We start from the raw sequence: 21677 nt of genomic DNA on the forward strand, positions 1-21677 counted from the left end.
GTGTCAGCGATTTAGTGACACACAGGTTTCCTTCAAGTCTTTGTTCCTTTGTGTTAGTCAGGATGAGGTGGGCTGCAAATGAACCCACCACAAAGTCATTCCCCAATTACCAGTCCCACAAACTCACCTCAAATCCATTTTCAGAACACACAGACAGTTCAGATAATCCAAGCACAGATCTCAACACAGACCGTAAACATCTCTGCAGTGCGTGTGGGAAAATACAGCAGCAGGCAAAACAGCACAGCCTGCAGAAACACAATCCCTCTACACTGTTCTGTCTCACACTCCCAGGGCACAGGTCAGGCACAGGGTGAAGCTTTTACACTGTTCCATCACACACTCCCAGGGCACAGGTCAGGCGCAGGGTGCAGCTTCTACACTGTTCCATCACACACTCCCAGGGCACAGGTCAGGCGCAGGGTGAAGCTTTTACACTGTTCCATCACACACTCCCAGGGCACGGGTCAGGCGCAGGGTGAAGCTTCTTCTACATTGTTCCATCACACACTCCCAGAGTACGAGTTAGTCTGAAGAGGCTGCTCCTCATTTTGGCTGCCTTTCAGACCCACACTGCTGATATCTCATCACCCAATATGGAGGGGGGGGGGGGGGGTGAGGGTCGGTCGTTTGGGTGGCATGAGGGGGAGGGGAGAGAGAGAGGAGATTTCCGGTCTGTTCGCTCGTGGGCCTGGCCAAGATGGTCATTGAAGGGTCGTCAGGGGTTCTGCCCGAGTTGACTGTCTGCCCCTCGTCCGGGCCTGCTTCGGTGCCCACGTGTCCCTGGAGAGGGAACACGCGATCTCCACGGGGTCTCTTCCTTGAACGATATTTGCCGCGGGGGTTGAGTGCATAGAGAATAGGGACGACAAAGTTGTACTTTGATGATTGATTGTTGTTTGCAACTGCTTATTGGCAGTATTGATCTTTCCAGTACTTTCATACAGTGATGATGTAAGCTGATTTACAGCAGCAACAGCAGTAAGATTTTGATTCATAAAGTATTGATAACCTGGTGACACTGGCGTGGCAGTAGAACTACTGCCTGACCGTGCCAGATTGCCGGGTTCGATCCCTGATTACGGGTGCTTGTCTGTATGGAGTACGTTCTCCATGTGACTGCGTGGGTTTTCTCCGAGAAGTTCGGTTTCCTCCCATACTAAAGACGTACAGGTCTGTAGGGTAATTGGCTTGGTGTAAATGTAAAAAATTGTACATACAGTGTGTCGGGGAATGCTGATGTGTGGAGATCGCTGGTCGGTGCGAACGCAGAGGGCCGAAGGGCCTGTTTCCGCACTGTATCTCTAAGCTAAACTAAACCTTTGAGTCATGGCGGCATTTCAGACCGATGCTCGTGATATTTCGTAACCTAGTACTGAGGGGTGGTTACTGTGGGAGAATTTCCCCCGTTGTCTGCTCCTGGGCCTGGCGAAGATGGACATTCACGGGTCTGGGCAGCGGGCTGTCGAGGATCCTGTCCGAGTCGACTGCCTGCCCCTCTTCCAGGCCTACCTCAGTGCCTGCGAGCACCTGGAGATGGAGAACACGGTGGCCATGTGGACTCGAGATGGCTTCCCTCAATACAAGTTGCTGCGGAAAGTAAAGTGCGTAGTGAATAAGAACGAGGATGTTGTAATTTGATGATTGATTGATCGATGTTTTCCAAATGCTAATTGGCAGTATTGATCCCTCCAGTACTTTGTTGCTGTCATTATGAAATAGAGTCTCATTTTTAAGGAAACAAAATGGCACGGGTCAGACACTGAGTGTGCTCCATCTACACTGTCCTGTCACACACTCCCAGGGCACGGGTCAGACCCAGGGTGAAGCTCCCTCTACACTGTCCCATCATGCACTCCCAGGGCACGGGTCAGACCCAGGGTGAAGCTCCCTCCACACTGTCCCATCCCACAGTCACGGGTTTATCATATCATATATATACAGCCGGAAACAGGCCTTTTCGGCCCACCAAGTCCGTGCCGCCCAGTGATCCCCGTACATTAACACTATCCTACACCCACTAGGGACAATTTTTACATTTACCCAGCCAATTAACCTACATACCTGTACGTCTTTGGAGTACGTCTTAGGTTTTAGTTTAGAGATACAGCACGAAAACAGGCCCTTCAGCCCACCGAGTCCGCACCAACCAGCAATCCCTGTGTATTAACACTACCCCACACACACTTGGGGCAATTTTACATTTACACCAAGCCAATTAACCTACAAACCTGTATGTCTTTGGAGTGTGGAAGGAAACCGAAGATCTCGGAGAAAGCCCACGCAAGTCACGGGGAGAATGCACAAACTCTGCGCAGATATCACCCATAGTCAGGTTCGACCCGAGTCTCTGGTGCTGTAAGGCAGTAGCTCTATCGCTACGCTACATTGCCAGGTTACAGAGAGACACATTGCCCTGCAGGACTGCTCCTGAGGTTTAAGGCACATGGGATCCAAGCTGAGCTGGTTAATTGGATCCATGGTAGGCTTGGTGATAGGAGGCAGAGGTTAGTGTTGAAGAAGGGTTTTCTGACTGGAAGACTGTGAACAGTGGTGTACCACAGGAATCAGTGCGGGTCCAGAGGAGGTAGTTGAGGCTGGCACTATCCCAATGTTTAAGAAACAGTTAGACAGGTACATGGATAGGACAGGTTTTTTTTTTTTTTAGGGATATGGACCAAGCGCAGGCAGGTGGGACTAGTGTAGCTGGGACATGTTGGCCAGTGTGGGCAATTTGGGCCGAAGGGCCTGTTTCCACACTGTATCACTCTATGACTCTATGACCTTTGCTGTTGTGATGTACATTAGTGACTTGGGCGTGTATGTCAGGTGTAATTAGCAAATTTGCAGTTGACTGGAAATCTGGGCAACGAGGGATGTTGTCTAAGACCACAGCAGGATGTAGATCTGGAAGGTTTGGTGGAGCTTTAGCAGATGGAATTTCATCTGGACATGAGTGAGGTTGATGCACTTTGGGAAGTCATACGTTGACTCTTCTATATATATAAGAAAATAACTGCAGATTTATTCACAAAATGCTGGAGTAACTCAGCAGGTCAGGCAGCATCTCGATCACAGAGGGGGAGGAGCGAGAGAGCATGTTGCTAAACTCTCGTCGAAGAGAGGAGGAGAACTTCTTCAAAGTGGACATACCTCGAAGAGAAATCGCAGTGGAGCAACCAGTAGTATAAGAAAATAACTGCAGATGCTGGTACAAATTATCACAGAGGGGGAACAGCGAGTATCGCGAGCAGCGACTCTTCTATACATTGGGAGGGCATACACAGTGAATGACAGAGCACTGGAATATGGGGTGAACAAAGAAACCTGGGGTTCATGTCCATAGTTCCCTGAAAATGGCAGCATGCGTGGATGGAGTGGTGAAGAAAGTGTAGGGCATGTTCGGCTTCATAGGTCAGGGCATAGAATATAACAGTTGGGAGGCTATGTTGTAACTTCACAAAACACTGGTCACGCTGTGCATGGAATATGATGTGCAGTTCTGGTCACCACACTATAGGAAGGAGGTGTTTATTTGTTTTGTCCTGAACAAAGAGTTTTTATTCCAGAGTCACTATCAACATAGTGTTACATTAGTCAAAACAACTATTTGTCTAGTTTGCAAACAGCAAATGACAACATTGTCAGTTGTGTCCAGCACGCCATCAAAGCCCGTTGGTGCACACTGTTCTGGGAAGCCTCCAAAGCTCTGCGTGCTCCCTCTCCATGGACGCACGGACGTAGGAAGGGCAGGCAGTTGGCTTAGAATGGTCGTCTGGCCAAGGAAGGGTGTGATTGTGCTGGAGGTACTGTGAGAGGAAGTGGTCGAGGGGGGGGTCCATTAATACATTAGCAAGACAAATTAAAGGGCACGCATTTAAGGTTGGAGATAGCGGGTTTAGAGGGGATCTGAGGGGTAGGTTTGTTTACACAGACTGGTTGATACCTGGAACGTTGTAGAGAAGGGGGTGGAATTGGATGCTGACATTACATTTAAGAGGCATTTAGTCAGACAGTTAAATAGGAAAGGCATGGAAAGATATGTAAGCAAATGGTATTGGTGTAGAAGGGCAAACATTTCAACATGACTGCGGTGGGCTGAAGGGCCTGTATATGTGCTGGTCAACTCTACACTATCCCATTACACACTCCCAGAGCACAGGCTCGACATAGAATGTAGCTCCCTCTATACTGTCTCACAATGCTAGGGTTGCTGCCTTGCAATGCCAGAGACCTGGGTTCGATCCTGACTGTGGGTGCTGGCTGTACAGCGTTTGTACATTCTCCCTGTGACCGACCGAGTGGGTTTTCTCCGGGTGCTCCGATTTCCTCCCACATTTCTAAGACGTACAGGTTTGTAGGTTAATTGGCTTCTGTAAATAGTCCCTAGTGCGTAGGATAGAAATGGTGTATGGGTGATCATTAGTCAGTGGGGACCTGGTGGGCCAAAGGGCCTGTTTCCACACTATGTCTTAACTAAACTAAACACACCGGGCACGGGTTAGACACAGAGCGAAGCTCCCTCTACACTGTCCAATCTCACACTTCCAGTGTTAGACACAGAGTGAAGCTCCCTCTACACTGTCCAATCTCACACTTCCAGTGTTAGACACAGAGTGAAGCTCCCTCTACACTGTCCAATCTCACACTTCCAGTGTTAGACACAGAGTGAAGCTCCCTCTACACTGTCCAATCTCACACTTCCAGTGTTAGACACAGAGTGAAGCTCCCTCTACACTGTCCAATCTCACACTTCCAATGTTAGACACAGAGTGAAATTCCTTCTCCGCTGTCCTGTCACTCCCTGCATTGCAGCTAATTGCAGCGGTGTCGACACTGGTTGAACCTGTTCCTCCAGTCACTGAACGGCGTTGTTTGTCTTGGCTCTGGTGTGCAATGAGGGTGTGAGGTATGTGCGAGCCTGGCTCCTTGTTTCCTGCTCTCCCACTGACAAGTGTGACTCACGTGGACACTCCCACCAGTTGTATTCTAGTTTCCTGTTTGCACGCCTGCCCAAGCCTGCTCCTCGTTTGTTGGATGGGGCTGGCCACTCCCCATTCACCCGGGGTACCCCACAGCCTCTTGCCCACAGCTCTGTGCCCACAACCCTCCTGCAGAGAGGGGCTCACTACTCATCCCCACCCCTACAAAGTGCAACCGTGAACACGGGCAGGTGGACAGTGTATGTTGTAGCACGGAACAAGCCCTTCATCCCCTCTCACCCATGCTGATCATTCTCCCAATTGAACCAGTCCCACCTGCCCATGTTTGGTCCAAATCCTTCCAAACCTTTCCTATCCATGTATCTGTCCAAATGTCTTTAAAATGTTGCAATTGTCCCCAGCTCTGCCACGTCCTCCAGTAGCCCATTCCACCACCCACAGACACAGCTTTGGAGTAACTTAGCAGTTCAGGCAGCATCTCTGGAGAAAAGGAATGTGTGATATTTTGGGCCGGTACCCTTCTTCAGACTTAAAGTAGAGGAGGAGGGTGGTGGGCGAACTGGAGGTAGGAAAAGACCAAAATAAATCAGGGCTGGCAACAGATAACCAAGGACCCTCCACCACCCTCTCTGTGAAAACCCTGACCTCCAAGTCCCTTTCACTCTTTCCCCTCTCACCTTAAGCACGGTGGCGCAGCGGTAGAGTTGCTGCCTTACAGCGAATGCAGCGCCGGAGACTCAGGTTCGATCCTGACTACGGGCGCCATCTGTATGGAGTTTATACGTTCTCCCCGTGACCTGCGTGGGTTTTCTCCGAGATCTTCGGTTTCCTCCCACACTCCAAAGACGTACAGGTATGTAGGTTAATTGGCTGGGCAAAAGTTGTAAAAAAATTGTCCCTAGTTGGTGTAGGATAGTGTTAGTGTGCGGGGATCGCTGGGCAGCATGGACCCGGTGGGCCGAAGGGCCTGTTTCTGCGCTGTATCTCTAAATCTAAAACAAAATCTAAAAAAATCTAAAAATCTAAACCTGTGCCTTCTAGTTTTGGACCTGCCTACCCTGTGAAAATGACAGCCCCCCACCTTTATGCCCCTCATGAGTTTGTAAACCTACGCTCCTGGGGAAAGAGTCCCAGCCTCCCCTTGTAACTCAAACACTCCATTCCCAAAACAACCTCATTAACCTCCTTTGCACCTTTCCAGTGTAACGACACTGTGCCTTGTGAGGAGTGCCCCCCGGACCTGGTTCCAATGAGCATTTCCTGCTGAGCAGGGGTCAGCCTGGTCAAAATCCCCTCAGACTCCGCTCCCTCACCGCCCTACGTGACGGGGCAGAGAGCGACTTTGGACAAGAGCCGCAGTGACATTCTGCACGAGCCTCCACTGTCTGACTGCCCACATCGCTCTGATTGGTGTCGGTGAATGTCCTAGACTCTGACTACGTTCTGGTGAAAGACTGTTCAGTTTAGTTTATTGTCACGTGTACTGAGGTACAATGAAAAGCTTTTTGTTGCGTGCTAACCAGTCAGCAAAAAGACGATACATGATTACAATCAACCCATTTACAGTGGCAAGATACATGATAAGGGAATAACGTTTAGTGCAAGGTAAAACCAGCAAAGTCAAGGACAGTCCGGGGGATATCAAAGAGGTAGGTAGAAGTTCAGCACTGCTCTCTGGTTGTGGCAAGATGATTAATTTGCTTGATAACAGCTGGGAAGAAACTGTCCCTGAATCTGGAGGTGTGTGTTTTCACATTGCTCTCCCTTTTGCCTGATGGGAGAGGGGAGCAGTGGCCAGGGTGCGACTCAACCTTGATTATGCTGCTGGCCTTGCTGAGACAGTGTGAGGTATAAATGGAATCGATAGAGGGGAGGTCGGTTTGTGTGATGGCCTGGGCTGCAATTATGGAGCTGTTCCCAAACCAAGCTGTGATGCATCCTGATAAAAATGTTTTCTGTGGTGCATTTGAGGAAGTTCGTGAGAGTTGTAGGGGACATGTCAAACCTACTAAGCCTTCTAAGGAAGTAGAGTCGTGGCTTCAATATGTATGTGTGCACAGTCCATGGGAGTTTCAGAGGCCTCTGAGAGCCGGGCTCGCGGACATCTTAGATAGGGATGCCCACGCTTTAATTTGAGAATGTGTGGAATTCTCTGCCACAGAGGGCAGTGGAAGCCAAATCACTGGATGGATTTAAGAGAGAGTTAGATAGAGCTCTCGGGGCTAGTGGAATCAAGGGATATGGGGGAAGGCAGGCACGGGTTATTGATTGGGGATGATCAGCCATGATCACAATGAATGGCGGTGCTGGCTTGAAGGGCCGAATGGCCTCCTCCTGTACCTATTTTCTATGTTTCTATGTAACCATCCAAATAGTCTCAAAGATTTTGAAAATAATTTTATTTGCATAAAATCAGGCAGAACACATCAGTCACTGACACCTCTCTCTCGTCCCCTCCCTCTACCCCCTACTGCCTCTCTCTCCACCTATTTCCACCTCCATTTCCCACCTCCCCCAAAACATCCCCACACCAACCTCTGTATCCCCCTCCCTATTACGTCCTCCTCTTCCACCCCATTACTCCTCCCTCTCCTTCCCCGTTCCCCCCTCTCCCTCCCCGTTACCCCCCTCTCCTTCCCCGTTCCCCCCTCTCCTTCCCCGTTACCCCCCTCTCCTTCCCCGTTCCCCCCTCTCCTTCACCGTTCCCCCCTCTCCTTCCCCGTTACCCCCCTCTCCCTCCCCGTTCCCCCCTCTCCTTCCCCCGTTCCCCCCTCTCCTTCCCCGTTCCCCCCTCTCCTTCCCGTTCCCCCCTCTCCCTCCCCGTTCCCCCCTCTCCTTCCCCGTTACCCCCCTCTCCTTCCCCGTTCCCCCCTCTCCTTCCCGTTACCCCCCTCTCCCTCCCCGTTCCCCCCTCTCCTTCCCCGTTCCCCCCTCTCCTTCCCCGTTCCCCCCTCTCCTTCCCCGTTACCCCCCTCTCCCTCCCCGTTCCCCCCTCTCCTTCCCCGTTACCCCCCCTCTCCTTCCCCGTTCCCCCCTCTCCTTCCCCGTTACCCCCCTCTCCCTCCCGTTCCCCCCTCTCCTTCCCGTTCCCCCTCTCCTTCCCCGTTACCCCCCTCTCCCCTCCCCGTTCCCCCCTCTCCTTCCCCGTTCCCCCTCTCCTTCCCCGTTCCCCCCTCTCCTTCCCCTTTCTCTCCCCCCCTCCCCCCAGGTGTGTGCGGGCCGGAGCTGCAGCTGGACGTGGGCACGGAGGCGCCGCTAGGGGGCACAGCGCGGGCTGCGATGCCGGTACACGGGGGGCGGCGCAGGTGACGCAGGTGACGTGGGACAAGCTGACGGACCTGGGCCCGCAGATGGTGGCGGTGCGAAGTGACGCACACGGCACGCGCACGCACCCCTTCTACGGCGCGCGCGCCCGCTTCCAGCGCGGGGACGAGCACGGCGGGGGCGCGCTGGACGGAGACGCCTCGCTGCTCATCCACCAGCTGGTGCTGGCGGACGCCGGGCGCTTCCGCTGTAAGGTGTTCACCTTCCCGGCCGGCAGCTTCGAGGGGCGACACCGGGCTCACCGTGCTGGGTAGGTGGTGATGGGGGAGCGCCGGGGGGAGCGCCGGGGGGGGGGGGGGGAGCGCCGGGGGGGGGTGAGGGGGGAGCGCCGGGGGGGGGGGGGGGAGCGCCGGGGGGGGGGGTGAGGGGGAGCGCCGGGGGGGGTGAGGGCCGGGGGGGGGGGGGGGAGCGCCGGGGGGGGGTGAGGTGAGGGAACACCCGGGGGGGGGGGTGTGGTGAGGGGGGGGGGTGGTGTGGTGAGGGGGGGGGGGTGGTGTGGTGAGGGGGGGGGGTGGTGTGGTGAGGGGGGGGGGGGGTGGTGTGGTGAGGGGGGGGGGGGGGGGGGGTGAGGGGGGGGGGGGGTGTGGTGAGGGGGGGGGGGTGGTGTGGTGAGGGGGGGGGTGGTGTGGTGAGGGGGGGGGTGGTGTGGTGAGGGGGGGGGGGGGGTGTGGTGAGGGGGGGGGGGGTGGTGTGGTGAGGGGGGGGGGGGGGTGTGGTGAGGGGGGGGGGGGGGGTGTGGTGAGGGGGGGGGGGGGGGTGTGGTGAGGGGGGGGGGGTGGTGTGGTGAGGGGGGGGGGTGATGGGGGAGCGCCGGGGGGTGGGGGAGCGCCGGGGGGGGGTGAGGTGAGGGAACACCCGGGGGGGGGGGTGTGGTGAGGGGGGGGGGGGGTGTGGTGAGGGGGGGGGGGGTGGGTGTGGTGAGGGGGGGGGTGATGGGGGAGCGCCGGGGGGTGGGGGAGCGCCGGGGGGGGGTGAGGTGAGGGAACACCCGGGGGGGGGGGTGTGGTGAGGGGGGGGGGGGGGGTGGTGTGGTGAGGGGGGGGGGTGATGGGGGAGCGCCGGGGGGTGGGGGAGCGCCGGGGGGTGGGGGAGCGCCGGGGGGGGGGGGGAGCGCCGGGGTGGGGGGGGAGCGCCGGGGTGGGGGGGGAGCGCCGGGGTGGGGGGGGAGCGCCGGGGTGGGGGGGGGAGCGCCGGGGTGGGGGGGGGAGCGCCGGGGGGTGGGGGAGCGCCGGGGGGTGGGGGAGCGCCGGGGGGTGGGGGAGCGCCGGGGTGGGGGGGGAGCGCCGGGGGGGGGGGGTGAGGGAACACCCGGGGGGGGGGAATTGAGGGAGTGCCCGGGGGGGGTGTGGTGAGGGGGGGGTGGTGAGGGGGGGGTGGTGAGGGGGGGTGGTGAGGGGGGTGTGGTGAGGGGGGGGGTGTGGTGAGGGGGGGGGTGGTGAGGGGGGGGATGTGGTGAGGGGGGGTGGTGAGGGGGGGGTGTGTGGTGAGGGGGGGTTGGTGAAGGGGGGGGATGTGGTGAGGGGGGGTGGTGAGGGGGGGGTGTGGTGAGGGGGGGGGGTGTGTGGTGAGGGGGGGGTGGTGGTGGGGGGGGTGTGGTGAGGGGGGGGGTGTGGTGAGGGGGGGGGTGTGGTGAGGGGGGTGGGGGGTGAGGGGGGTGGGGGGTGAGGGGGGTGGGGGGAGTGCGGTGAGGGAGGAGGGAGCGCCAGGGGGGGGTTGTGGTGAGGGAGCGCTGAGCGGGGGGGGGGATATCTGGCTCAGGGAGGGTGGTGAGGGAGTGCCTGAGGAAGCGCCGAGGGGGGCGAGGGAGCGCCTGTAGGATCACCTGGCTCACTGTGCAGGGTAGGGAATGCCAGGGGGAGGAGGGGTGAGGGAGTGCAGGAGATAGGGGGCAGTGAAGGTGCATGGCTGGGAGTGGTGGAGGGGCGGTGAAGGAGCGCCCTGCGGGGGGAGAGGGTGGAGGGAGAGAAGGAGAGAATAGGGTGGGGAAGGAGTGTCAGGGTGGGGGGGGTGGGCTGAGGGCAAGGATGGCAGTGGTGAGGGAGTACTGCAGGAGATCTGTGAGGGATCCATATATATTATACCCATACCCCTCTCTCTCTCCCCCCCCCCCCCTCTCCCCAGTGCCCCCTCAGGTATGGCTGGTGCCGAGCCCACGAGCCCTACTGGAGGGAGACCGCCATGCGCTGGTGGCCACGTGCATGGTGATGGGGAGCACGCCGTTGCCCCAGGTGTGGTGGGACACGGCCGTGGAGGGGGAGCAGGAGATGACGAACACGGCCAATGCCAACGGCACAGTGACAGTCACCTCCAGCCTCTACGTCCATCCCGAGCGGGACATGAAGGGGAAAGACGCCGTGTGCACCGTCAACCACTCCAGTCTGGCCCAGCCCCTACACGTCCCCTACAAACTCAACGTCTATCGTAAGTACCCTACGCAGCCGGAGCGAGTGGCACTCGTGTGGAGGGAGCAGTATAGGGGGAGATCCACTCTGTATCTGACACGTGCCCAAGGAGTGTGTGACGGGACAGTGTACAGGGAGCTTCACTCCGTGTCTGACCCATGCCTTTTTTCTCTTTTCAAGGAGATTCTATTAAATAATCACAGTTACAGATTACTAGAAAGATCAAAACTGCCCAACAGTTTGCAAATGCCAATCAATCATCAAATTACAATGTTTTCTTCCTTGTTGATGATGTACTTGACCCTTTGCAGTGACCAGCGTTCACGGAAGGCCTCCAGAGACCCTGTGGGTGCCACGTGTTCTCTCTCCAGGGACACACAGGTATGGACTGAGGCCTGGAAGAGGGGAAGGCGGTCAACTCGGCCAGAACCCTCGACCGCCCGCTACCTGTTGGCTTGAATGGCCATCTTGGCCAGGCCCAGGAGCAAACCGACAGGGAAAAACCCGCACCAGCGACCGCCCCTTTCCCCTCCAATACTGGGTGACCGAACATGGAGAGTATGGGCTGAAATGCAGTCACGGCTCCACAAAGGTTATCAGTACTATATAATCAATATTGCTGATTTTGCTGATGTAAATCAGCGCATTCCAAGCATTTAATAAGTTTACATAAACACAGTTAGAAAGTACTGGAAGGATCAATACAGCCAATTAGCAGTTTGCAAACTCAATCATCAAATTACTCCATTGTTCTTATTCTCCACATACTTGACCCCTGCATGTCAACTAGCATTCACAGAAAGCCTCGTAGACATAATGTGTTCCTTCTCGAGGGACTCGCAGGCACTGACATAAGCCTGGGAGAGGGGCAAGCTGTCGACTTATTCAGAACCCTTGACTGCCCACTGGCTGGACCCTGGACCATCTTGGCCACCCGTGTCCTGGGAGTGTGTGACGGGACGGTGCAGAGGGAGCTTCACTCTGTGTCTGGGAGTGTGTGACGGGACAATGTAGATCGTGTTTTGCAAATTCTCCATCCTTCCTTCACCTTTTAGACGTTCCTGAGGTGATGATAAAAAGATCCTCTGAGAATTGGCAGGCGGATATGGAAGGAGCGGCGTTACAATGTGAGGAAAATGGGAATCCACCAGCTACGGGCTTTGTGTGGACGAGGTATGGAATGATGTAACTTCTGGGGTCTAATCAGGTTGAAAGAATCAAGTGTGGGCAGTGTGAGTGAATGGAAGGGTGGGTCTTGGAAGTGGAAGGGATGGGATCTGTGGGCTATGGAGTGGATGGGTTTGAAGGGAGGGGATGGGGTTTGTGGGGAGTGGGTGGGTGAGTGGGAGGGGGAATCTATGGGCAGTGGGATTGAATGGTAAGGGTGGGGTCCGTTCTGATTGGAGAGTGGGGAATGGTCGCACTGGTTTGTGTTTCACATTCGCCTGTAATTGGTGGGCAGAATGGGAGATCCCCTCCCCAGCAACCTCACCCAGGACGGCAGCAGGCTGTTATTCACCAAACGCCTCACCATGGAAGATTCTGGAACCTATGTCTGTGAAGTTTCCAATGAAATTGGCAGCCGGAGTGCAAAGATGAAAATAACCATTTCAGGTTGGTGACATTTGTCGTGAGCTTCCCTGCTCACATTACCTGCTGGATCGATCCCAACCTCCTCAGCATCACAGTCATATCCTCACACCTCACAGGTGTAGGCCCTTCGGCCCATCATGTCCTGGCCAACCATCCAGTCCCCATCTACACTAATCCCAGTTACCAGAACTTGGTCTGTAACATCTGCCTTGGTGATTTAAGTATTCATCAAGATACTTCTGAAATGTTGGCAGTCTCTACTTCCGTCATCCCTTCAGCCAGTGCGTCCACCCTCTGGGGGGAAATTACCCCTCAGATTCCCTCTAAATCTCATCTCACAAAGCTATGCCCCCTGAGAAGTATTCATTGAAGACCTTGCACATGCCCAGGCTCTCTGCATCAATTGCCCCTTGATCCCTGACGTTCCCTGGTATCCCCTTGGAATGCTCTGGCTCACCCCTACAATCCTAAAATGTTTGTAGAATGCCTTGGGATTCTCCCTAATTTGGTGATATTTCCTGGTCCCTTTTCACCCTCTAATTGTTTTTGTCAGCACTCTGCCAGACTCTCTCATCACTTCGGAGTGCTTCTGTTGCCAATCATCGCTACCTGTCACTTGTTCCCTGTGTCCAGCGTTCCCTGATCTTGCCATCCTCCCCCCTCACCCTCATGGGAACATGGCTCTGAACTCTCACTTTCTCCCTCTAAAAAAGGCTACCACTTGTTGGGGGGAAAAAAAGAAAGTGCTGGAATAACTCTGTGTGTCTGGCAGCATCCCTGAAGAACATGGATTGGTGCCGTTTTGAGTCAGGACCTTTCAGACTGATTATGAGGGAGGGAGGGGGGAAAAAAAACCCGAAGACATGGGGAGCAGGACAATGTCTGACAGGTAATCGGGGAACAGGCAAGGGGGTTATTAGACAAAAGGATTGAAGAGTTGAGCTCGGTCTGCCAAGGCCTACTGGATCTCCCAGTTGCTCACTACATTAACTGCAATTCCCATTCCCATAATGACTAACGGTATGAAGATTGAATTCTCCAATTTTAGGTACCCTCTAGCAACACCTCCTCCCTTTCTCCTCCCCCACCCCTCTTGCCCCTGTCCTGTGACTACCTAGATGGATCTATTTCTCTTCTCACCCTCGCCATGCACCTTCATTCTTTCCTCTGGCTTCATAATTCACAACTCTTCAATCCTTTTGTCTTGCACCTTTTTTAATCTCTGGCGTTTGGTCAACCACCTGCCTATCAAACCCCACTCCCTCATGTTCACCTATGACCTGCCATGCGCTGTCCTGCCTCTCCGCTCTTCTAGCTTTCTCCCGCTCACCCCTACAATCTGAAGAAGGGTGTGGACTTGGTGGTCCGAAGGGCCTGTTTCCGCACTGTATCTCTAAACTAAAACTAAGCTCTCAGTTCATCAGTCTTTTGCAGTTAGACCTCTCTGTTCTGTCCAGCCCCCATCTCCTCTGCCTGCTGGACTTGCACTGTACATTTGACTATCTGCTGTACATCTTGTTCTGCATCTCAACCCCAAACCCACCAAGTTATTTTCAACCTCCCAGCAAAAATATTGGACCTGTTCAGGTGCAACCCATCCTGGTTATACAGCATCCATCATCCCGAGAACCAGTCTCAATGATTCAAGTATCGGAAGCCCTCCCTCCTGCACCAGCTCTTTGCTACTTATATATCTGCCCCGTCTTCCTGTCCCGAGATACTGATTGGAGGCTTGTGACCAGGGGTCGGTGCAGGATCTCTTATTATTTGTCATCTGCACTGATGATTTGGATGAAAATTTAGATTATGTGATTAGTAAGTTTGGAGATGACACCAGAATTGTTGGTGTTATCTAAGGTTACAACAGGATCGACTGGGACAGTTGGCAAGGAATGGCAGATGGAATTCAACTCTTACATTTGTGAAGTGATGCATTCTGTGAAGTTAAACCAGGGCAGGATATGAAGTGAATGGCAGGGCTCTGGAGAGTGTTGGAGAACAAAGTGACCCTGGAGTACAAGTACATTTGTATAAACGAGGGACTGCAGATGCTGGTTTACACAAAAGGACACAAATTCCTGGAGTAACTCAGCATCGTTACTCCAATATTTTGTGTCCTTTAATAAGTACATACTTCCCTGAAAGTTGTGACACTGCCAGACTGGTAGAATAGGTGTATGGCATGCTTGCCTTCATCAGTCAGGGCATTGAGTACAACAATTGAGAGGTCATGTTACAGCTGAACTAGACGTTGGTGTAACCAGACTTGAAGTATTGTGAGCTGTTCTGGCTGCACAGCTGCAGGACGGATGTGGTTTAGTTCGAAAGCGTGCAAAAATGATTCACGATGATGTTATTGGGACTGGAGAGTGTGAGTTTTTAGGCAAGGCTGGATAGGTTGGAACTCATTTCCCTGGAGCAGAGGAGGCTGAGGGGGTAACCATGTAAAGATTTATAGCATCTTAAGGTGTGTAGAAAAGGTGAATGATCGCAGACTTTTCTCCAGGGTAGGAGAGTCCAAAATCAGAGGGCATTTAAAGTGAGAAGAAAGATTTAAAGGGGACCTGGAATGGATTTTATAAATCTTTTTCCACACGTTGGAGGGGAGTGGGCTGCCAGGGAAATAGTCGAGGCGGGTACAATAACAATGAATAAAAGACTTTTGGTCAGCTTCATGGACAGGAAAGGTTTGGAGGCAAGTGGGTCAAATGGGACTAGGGCAGGTCGGCACCTTGGTTGATATGGATGAGGGGGTGAAGAATCTGCTGTGGCTCGATGACTACATTCAGATCGTGGCACTGGTTGTAATCTCAGGATTACAGCCTCGGACGTCCTGTTGTTTAATCTGCTCCTTAAATTCCGGTTTTCGGACCACCTTTCCCTTATCACCCCAAAAAAAACCACACGCTAAGTGCTGGAGTATCACAGCAGGTCAGGCAGAATCTCTGGAAGAAACGGATAGATGACGTTTGTAGTAGGGGGGAATAAACTTGAAAAGGGGCAGGAGCAGGAACAAGCCTGGCAATGTGGATGCAGCTGAGGAGAAGTTTGATTGGCAGATGGGTGGACAAGGCCAGAGATGATAAGGAGACAAGTCTGTGAGTTAATGAGAAGTGAAATGTGAAGGTAGACACAAAATGCTGGAGTAACTCAGTGGGGCAGGCAGCAAGCATCTCTGGAGAGAAGGACTGGGGGACCTTTCGGGTCGAGTCCCATCTTCTGAAATGTGAAGGCTTAAGGAGGGATACAGGTGGATGGAGACAGGGTGGAACGGGAGCGGGATAGTTGACCAGACGAGCGCTGAACACTAGCGCTTGGTCCGCCTAGATTGCGGGACCTCCCGGTTGTTAACCTTTGTAACTCCCCTTCCCATTCCCGTACCAACCTTTCCATCCTGGACCTCTTCCATTGCCAGAATGAGGCCACGTGCAAACTGGAGGAACAGCACCTCATTCCACTTGGGTAGCTTACAATCCAACAGTATGAATATTGACTTCTTCAATTGTAGATAACGACCCAATCCCCCACTCTCTCCCTTCGCTGTGCCCCAGCTGGATGTGTTTCCCGATCATTGCAACTCGTCTCGTCCACTCCTGCACAGCAGGGCCAACCAAGTCCCACTATCAACCCTGAGCCCCCCTCCCCCGGTCAGTGCCAGCCATGGTATGTGTGTGTTGGAGGCGCACACAGGGGATCCCTGCACCCCCTATCTAATAGGATGCTCCCCAGCGCTTCCCTGTTTGTGCAGCCATTGGTAGGTGTGGCCAGCTGCTAAATTCAAGATTCAAGATTCAAGATAGCTTTATTTGTCATCCAAAAAAACGAAATTCAGTCACCCACAGTCCAACAATAAAAGCATTAAAATAGGCAGATTACACAATGAAGCATTAAAATAGGCAAATTACACAGCCCCAAAAACACACAAAAAAAGAAACATCCATCACAGTGAGTCTCCTCCAGTCCTCTCCTCACTGTGATGGAAGGCCACAATGTCTTTTCCCTTCCCCTGCTGTCTTCTCCCGCGGTCAGGTTGTTGTGGTTGCAGGCCGCGCCGGACGGTCCGCAGCGGGCCGACCCAAGCCCCGCGATCCGGGGCGGGCGAACACGCTGCCGCTGTTGCTGCACGTCGGGGCGGTCGTGGCTCCCGACATTGAAGCCCCCGCCCAGCAACGTCCTCTTTGTTACGGATGCTCCAGCTGTGTTATGATGTCCCTTTTCCTGGGTGTGTGTGATGGGGCAGTGTAGAGGGAGCTTCACTCTGTGTCTGACCCTTGTCATGGGAGTGTGTGGTGGGGCAGTGCAGAGAGAGCTTCACCCTGTGTCTGACCCGTGCCTGGGAGTGTGTGACGGAATAGTGCAGGATGTGAGGTGGGTGAATGCCTGTGCTGACCCTGTCTGTTCCCCCTCCACAGATCCTAACGTGGCAGAGATGAGCCTACTGACCCTTGCCTTCGTGGCCATCGGAGTGGTGGGCCTGGTCCTTGTGCTCATCTTCATCGGCGCCATGATCGCTGTGAACCGCTCGCACCGCAAGAAGACTGAGCAAATGGTCTTCAAACTGTAAGCAGGCGATAGGACCCATGAACACGGGGAATGTCTTGGGAACGTAGGGAACACAAGAGGATACGGGATGTGGCAGATACGTCGAAAAACATGGGACACACAAAGAGACGTGGGAACACGTGGGACATGGCAGACACGTGGGAACATATGAGAACACGAGTGATCATGGGAGGCACAGAACATGGGACATAGGACATGATAAACACAAAATGCTGGAGTAACTCAGCGGGGCAGGCAGCATCTCTGGATAGAAAGAAACCAGCATCTGCAGTTCCTTCCCACACAGCAGATGATGATGGGTGAACAGTTTGGGGTGGGGTGAAAGGAGCAAGGAAAAACCTTGGAGTCATACAGCATAGAAACAGTCCATGCCAATGAGATGTCTACCTGAGCTAATCTCATCTGCCTGCAGTTGCTCCATCAATCTTTCTTATTCATGAACCTGTCCAAATATCTTATAAACATTGTACTCTTACCTGCCTGAACTAGGTCCTCTGGCAGCTCATTCATAGCTCATTCTATGTACCACCTTCTATGTGGAAAAAAGTTGACCCACAGGACTGTCTTGACTTTCCTTATTACTCTAATCCTCCATTCCTGGTAATATCCTGGTGAATCTACTGTGCACCCTTTCTAGTTTAATGACATCCTTCCTGTAGCTGGGCGACCAGAACTGTGGTCCAACAGTCCAAATGTAGCCTTGCCATGTCTTGTACAGCTGAAGCATGTTGTTCCAACCCATGTACCCAATGACTGATGAAGGCGGACATGCCAAATGTTAACTGAGCATCCCGTCTACCTGCGTTGCCACTTTCATGAAACCATCATTCTCCAATGCTACCCGGGGCCCCACCATCTACTGTGCTGGTCCTGCTTGCTTTGGGAGGAGAGAGGGGGTGGGACGGAGGGAGGGGGAAGGACGAATGGTGGACGTAGATGAGATGTGGGGGGGGGGGGGGGCGGAGATGGAGGGGAGGGGAGGGGATGGTGGTGGAAGAGTGGGGTGGTACAGAGGGAAGGCTGGATGGGGGTTAGACAGAGGGAAGGATGGGGGGGGGGGGGGGGCGGTGGGGGGAGTGGGGTGATGTTGATGATGTGTGAGGCACTGGCTCTTCCACTGACTCTGCCGTCTCTGCAGGGAGGAGATCTCCACCATGTCCCGGCAGCCCTCCATCCGCCGCTGTAACTCCATGTCTGCCTCTGTTGACGTCCGCCTGCAGGAGGCAGGTGGCAGTCGGGACATCGACGTGAGTGGTGGTATGGGTCTCAATACCAGGGTGGGGGACAGGTTGAGAGGGTGGGGGCGGTGTGGGATGGGTGAGGGAGGTGTGGGAGAGGCATGGTGGAGGAAAGGGGCTGCCGGGATCAGCTTGCCTTTCCCAAGAAGCCAGCACACGTGTTGAAACAGAAAAGGGAGAGTTCCTTTAGCCCCTCATTTCTGCTACCCATTTGGTGAGAACACCACAAACTGTTACCACAGCCCCACTTTCCCGCACTAACCCCATATCCCTTGATCCCTCAACATCTGTATGGAATCTCCACAGTGACTCTGGGGAAGAGAATTCCCAAGAGCCCCCCAGTCAGGACAGGGGAGACGTTTCTCCCCGTCTCTGCCTTGAATGGCCGACCCCTCACTCTGAGACGGGGACCCCCTGGTTCCAGACACCCCAGTCTGGGGAAACCCCTCCCCACTCCCAGCCTGTTGAGCCCTGGAAGGAGTTTGGAAGTTTCAGTGAGATCTCCTCTCATTCTAAGCTCCAGAGAGGACGGTCCCAGTCTGCTTCCTCTCTCCTCCTGGGACAAACCCCCCATCCCGGGAATCGATCCGGTGACCCTTTGCTGCACTCCCTCCGGCACCTGATCCTCCCTCAGGTGGGGAGCCCAGACCTGTAAACAATATTCCAGGTGCGTTTTATATAATTTTAGTGAGAAGTCTCCTCCTACACTCAACCCCTCTCGCAGTGAAGGCCCACGGACCGTCCCTCCTGACTGCTGCTCTCCCTGCAGGGGAGAGTCCAGTGAGTGGTGTCCAGGGACTCCTAGGTCCCTCTCCACACCAACACCGTCCCGTCTCTCTCTGTCCCTGTATGTGGGGTCAGTGGTGACTGGATCAGTGCCTTCCTCTCCCTAAACCAATGTCCTCGCTCACCTTACACCCTCTTCCATTCTGCTCCCCCCACCTTAGATTGGGGCCCATGTATCCTGGGGGGGGGGGGGTTAGTGGCTGAGTACTACACCCTGCCGGTGGAGAACTGCTGGTAATGGCGGACAGTCGACCTGTGAGGGTTACAACTGGAGCCTTGTACTTATTGAGGTGGAGACCACTCCTGGGTCAGGACAGAAATATGATAAATGAGCTCAGTTAGTGGTGATTGGGGAGGGGACCCCAGATCCCCCCCCCCCCCAATGTGGTCCCGCGACCTCGGTAGCTGAGGGGGAGGCTGATCAAAGCCAAGGCCTGGGGTTAAACGCCTGTCTGTTTCTGGGTGGCAGCAGCTGGAACTGGAGCCCATGATGGAGGAGATGGTGCCACCGCAGAGGAGCAGCTCCAGGGACCTGCTGGCAGTGTCAGTAGGGGGCCAGGTCCAGCCCCTGCCCCTGGGCACCCATCGCTACAGCCTGCGCTCCACGACCAGCGAGCCCAGGTACTCGCCTGCCTACCCGTTCGGCGCCTACAGGAACAGCCTGCCCAGCAACCAGCGGCACAGCCTGAGGGAATGGGTGTTGAACCACAGCGAGCGGTCGGGCTCACCGGGGGATGTGCCGGAAATCAGCAGCCGCGAGCTCACGGCAGCCCTGGAGCAGGTGAGTGAGTGGTGACCACAGTGAAGCTCTCTCCGCACCATCCCGTCAAAGATTGGTTGGGAGATACAGCACAAAAACAGACCTTCAGCCCACCTCGTCCATGCTGACCATTTGCACTTGGGCTTCGCCCCATTTTATTCTTTCTGAATCGCCCACCACTCCCCGCATTTTCTCCAACTCGCCCATGCAATTCACAGCAGCCAATTCATCCACCTTGGGGGCATGGGGGGGGGGGGGGAAACCGGGGGAAACCGACACACAGAGACAAGAAGCAAACTCCACACGGACAGCGGCAGAGGTCGGGATGGAAGCTGGTTTGCAGGGGATGGAAGGCCGATGCTCCACACATTGCCCCACTGTGTGGAATTCTGCATTATATTAATGGTATTTCCTGGAAATTTGTATCTAAGTCCCTTTTTTTTTCTCCTTCCCTCCTCCCCCCCCCCATCCCTTCTCCCCACCTTTCTCTCCCCTTTCTCTCTCCATTACAGGTGAGCTCGCTCTCGCCCCGGCCCCTGACGCCCTCCCCGTCGGAGCAGGGCTCTCAGACGGAGGATGAGGAAGAGGTGGCTGACCGCCAGAAGTCAATCCACGCTGCCATGGGACACTTCTATCCCCACAACGGCACGCTGCGCGCCAAGCCGGGCAGCAGCACCGTATACATTGCCCGCAGAGAGCACTGTGTGTGAGGGGGGTGGCGTCCGAACCCCCACCTGCACCCGCACGGCCTCCTCACGATCCCCTGGCACTGTCTGTATGGGACAAGGACATGGGAGTGCAGGGACCCGCGGCACTGTACAGAACACGCACACGCCAGAGTGCATGGACCCGCGGCACTGTACAGAACACGCACACGCCAGAGTGCATGGAGCTCGCGGCACTGTACAGAACATGCACACGCCGAGTCCGACGGAACTGTCTGTATGGGATGTTGGACTGCAGGGACCTGCGGGTCTGTACAGAGCGCGGACATGCCAGAGTACATGGACCTCGCGGGACTGTACAGTACACTGGCACACCAAATCTCATGTGTCCCGCACACACGGGATTACAGGAACCCCATTGGGATATGGCAACCATGATTTGCTATTTTCCCTGAACCACCGACAGTGGGCATTAGTGACTCCTGTACATTGCTGGATCCTGCACCACCGACAGTGGGCAGCGCGAGGCAATGGAGAAACACCATCAAACTACAGAAGTCCACTGCACGGATGGCACTGTGCTGTCCCAGGCTGATAACCCCAGCACTCACACCCGGTCCCGTCCACTGGTCAGACCATGTCGTTCACAAGGTCAACGCCAGGCTCCCCAAACACCAGCCGTCTCCCCAGCTCCACCACCAGGTGGACAGAGGGAATAAACTCAAGGATTTGTTCCCCTTGAAGAAACACAACGTCCCGCTGGCTCCTGGCAATCCCTGGTCCAGACCGCTCTCGGGGGCGGGAGCATTCGGGATGGGATTGGAATTAGGGGCGTGGGTCGGGAGATCCTGTGTGAATGGTCGAAGGAGCAAAGCATCTCAAAACCCCCCGCTCACCCGTCCCGTCAAACACCTGCCCCATGCGTTGATGAGTCTGTGGGTCCCACGCTGACATCACAACCCAGGACCCAGTGTGACCTGGAGTGGACGTGTCATCCTCGATCCCAAGGCACGGACTAATGCGGAGAGGGAGGGGTGTACTTGAACCTGATGGCAAGTGAAGCCAGGCCAGACAGAAGGCTGAAGGGTCTCCTGTGTTACAGGCTGGATAGACAGACTGAAGGGCCTGCCGTAGTGTGTAACAAGCCAGATAGAAGGACTGAAGGGCCTGCTGTCCCATGTAACCTACTCTTTGTCACGGTGTGTGTGGGACTGGGTTGTGTTCTCATTTGCTCGGGTTGCCTATGGTTGACGCGTGCTTTGTACACTTGTATATTTGTACAGACATTCTCAGTAAAGCACCAGGCTATTGTATCGAACAGGCAACGACTCTGAATTGATTGCAGTCGGAGAGAGCGGGTGTTTGGGGAACCCATCTTTGAACTTGTAAAGGACGTGGTCTGA

At 54.8% G+C, this 21677-nt stretch overlaps 1 protein-coding gene across 1 annotated transcript; it reads left to right on the forward strand.

Annotated features, from left to right (window-relative positions):
- The first annotated feature begins 1434 nt into the window (after positions 1-1434).
- LOC144605558 (nectin-4-like) lies at positions 1435-21575 on the forward strand. The gene is made up of 9 exons (XM_078420971.1): positions 1435-1604; positions 8294-8517; positions 10389-10688; positions 11725-11842; positions 12132-12283; positions 16675-16822; positions 17964-18072; positions 19319-19630; positions 20122-21575. Exons 1-9 carry the CDS (start codon positions 1435-1437, stop codon positions 20317-20319), a joined length of 1731 nt encoding a protein of 576 aa, XP_078277097.1. The 3' UTR covers positions 20320-21575.
- The last annotated feature ends 102 nt before the right edge of the window (positions 21576-21677 follow it).

This window comes from Rhinoraja longicauda, chromosome 24, assembly GCF_053455715.1.
Source record: "Rhinoraja longicauda isolate Sanriku21f chromosome 24, sRhiLon1.1, whole genome shotgun sequence".
Classification (NCBI taxonomy): domain Eukaryota; kingdom Metazoa; phylum Chordata; class Chondrichthyes; order Rajiformes; family Arhynchobatidae; genus Rhinoraja; species Rhinoraja longicauda.

Excerpts from the sequence above, each read along its gene's own strand:
- LOC144605558 (XM_078420971.1), top strand. The coding sequence starts at position 1,435 with ATGGACATTCACGGGTCTGGGCAGCGGGCTGTCGAGGATCCTGTCCGA. Across the intron at positions 1,605-8,293 it reads AAGTTGCTGCGGAAAGTAAA|ATGGTGGCGGTGCGAAGTGA; the intron begins GTGCGTAGTGAA and ends CTGGGCCCGCAG. Across the intron at positions 19,631-20,121 it reads TCACGGCAGCCCTGGAGCAG|GTGAGCTCGCTCTCGCCCCG; the intron begins GTGAGTGAGTGG and ends TCTCCATTACAG.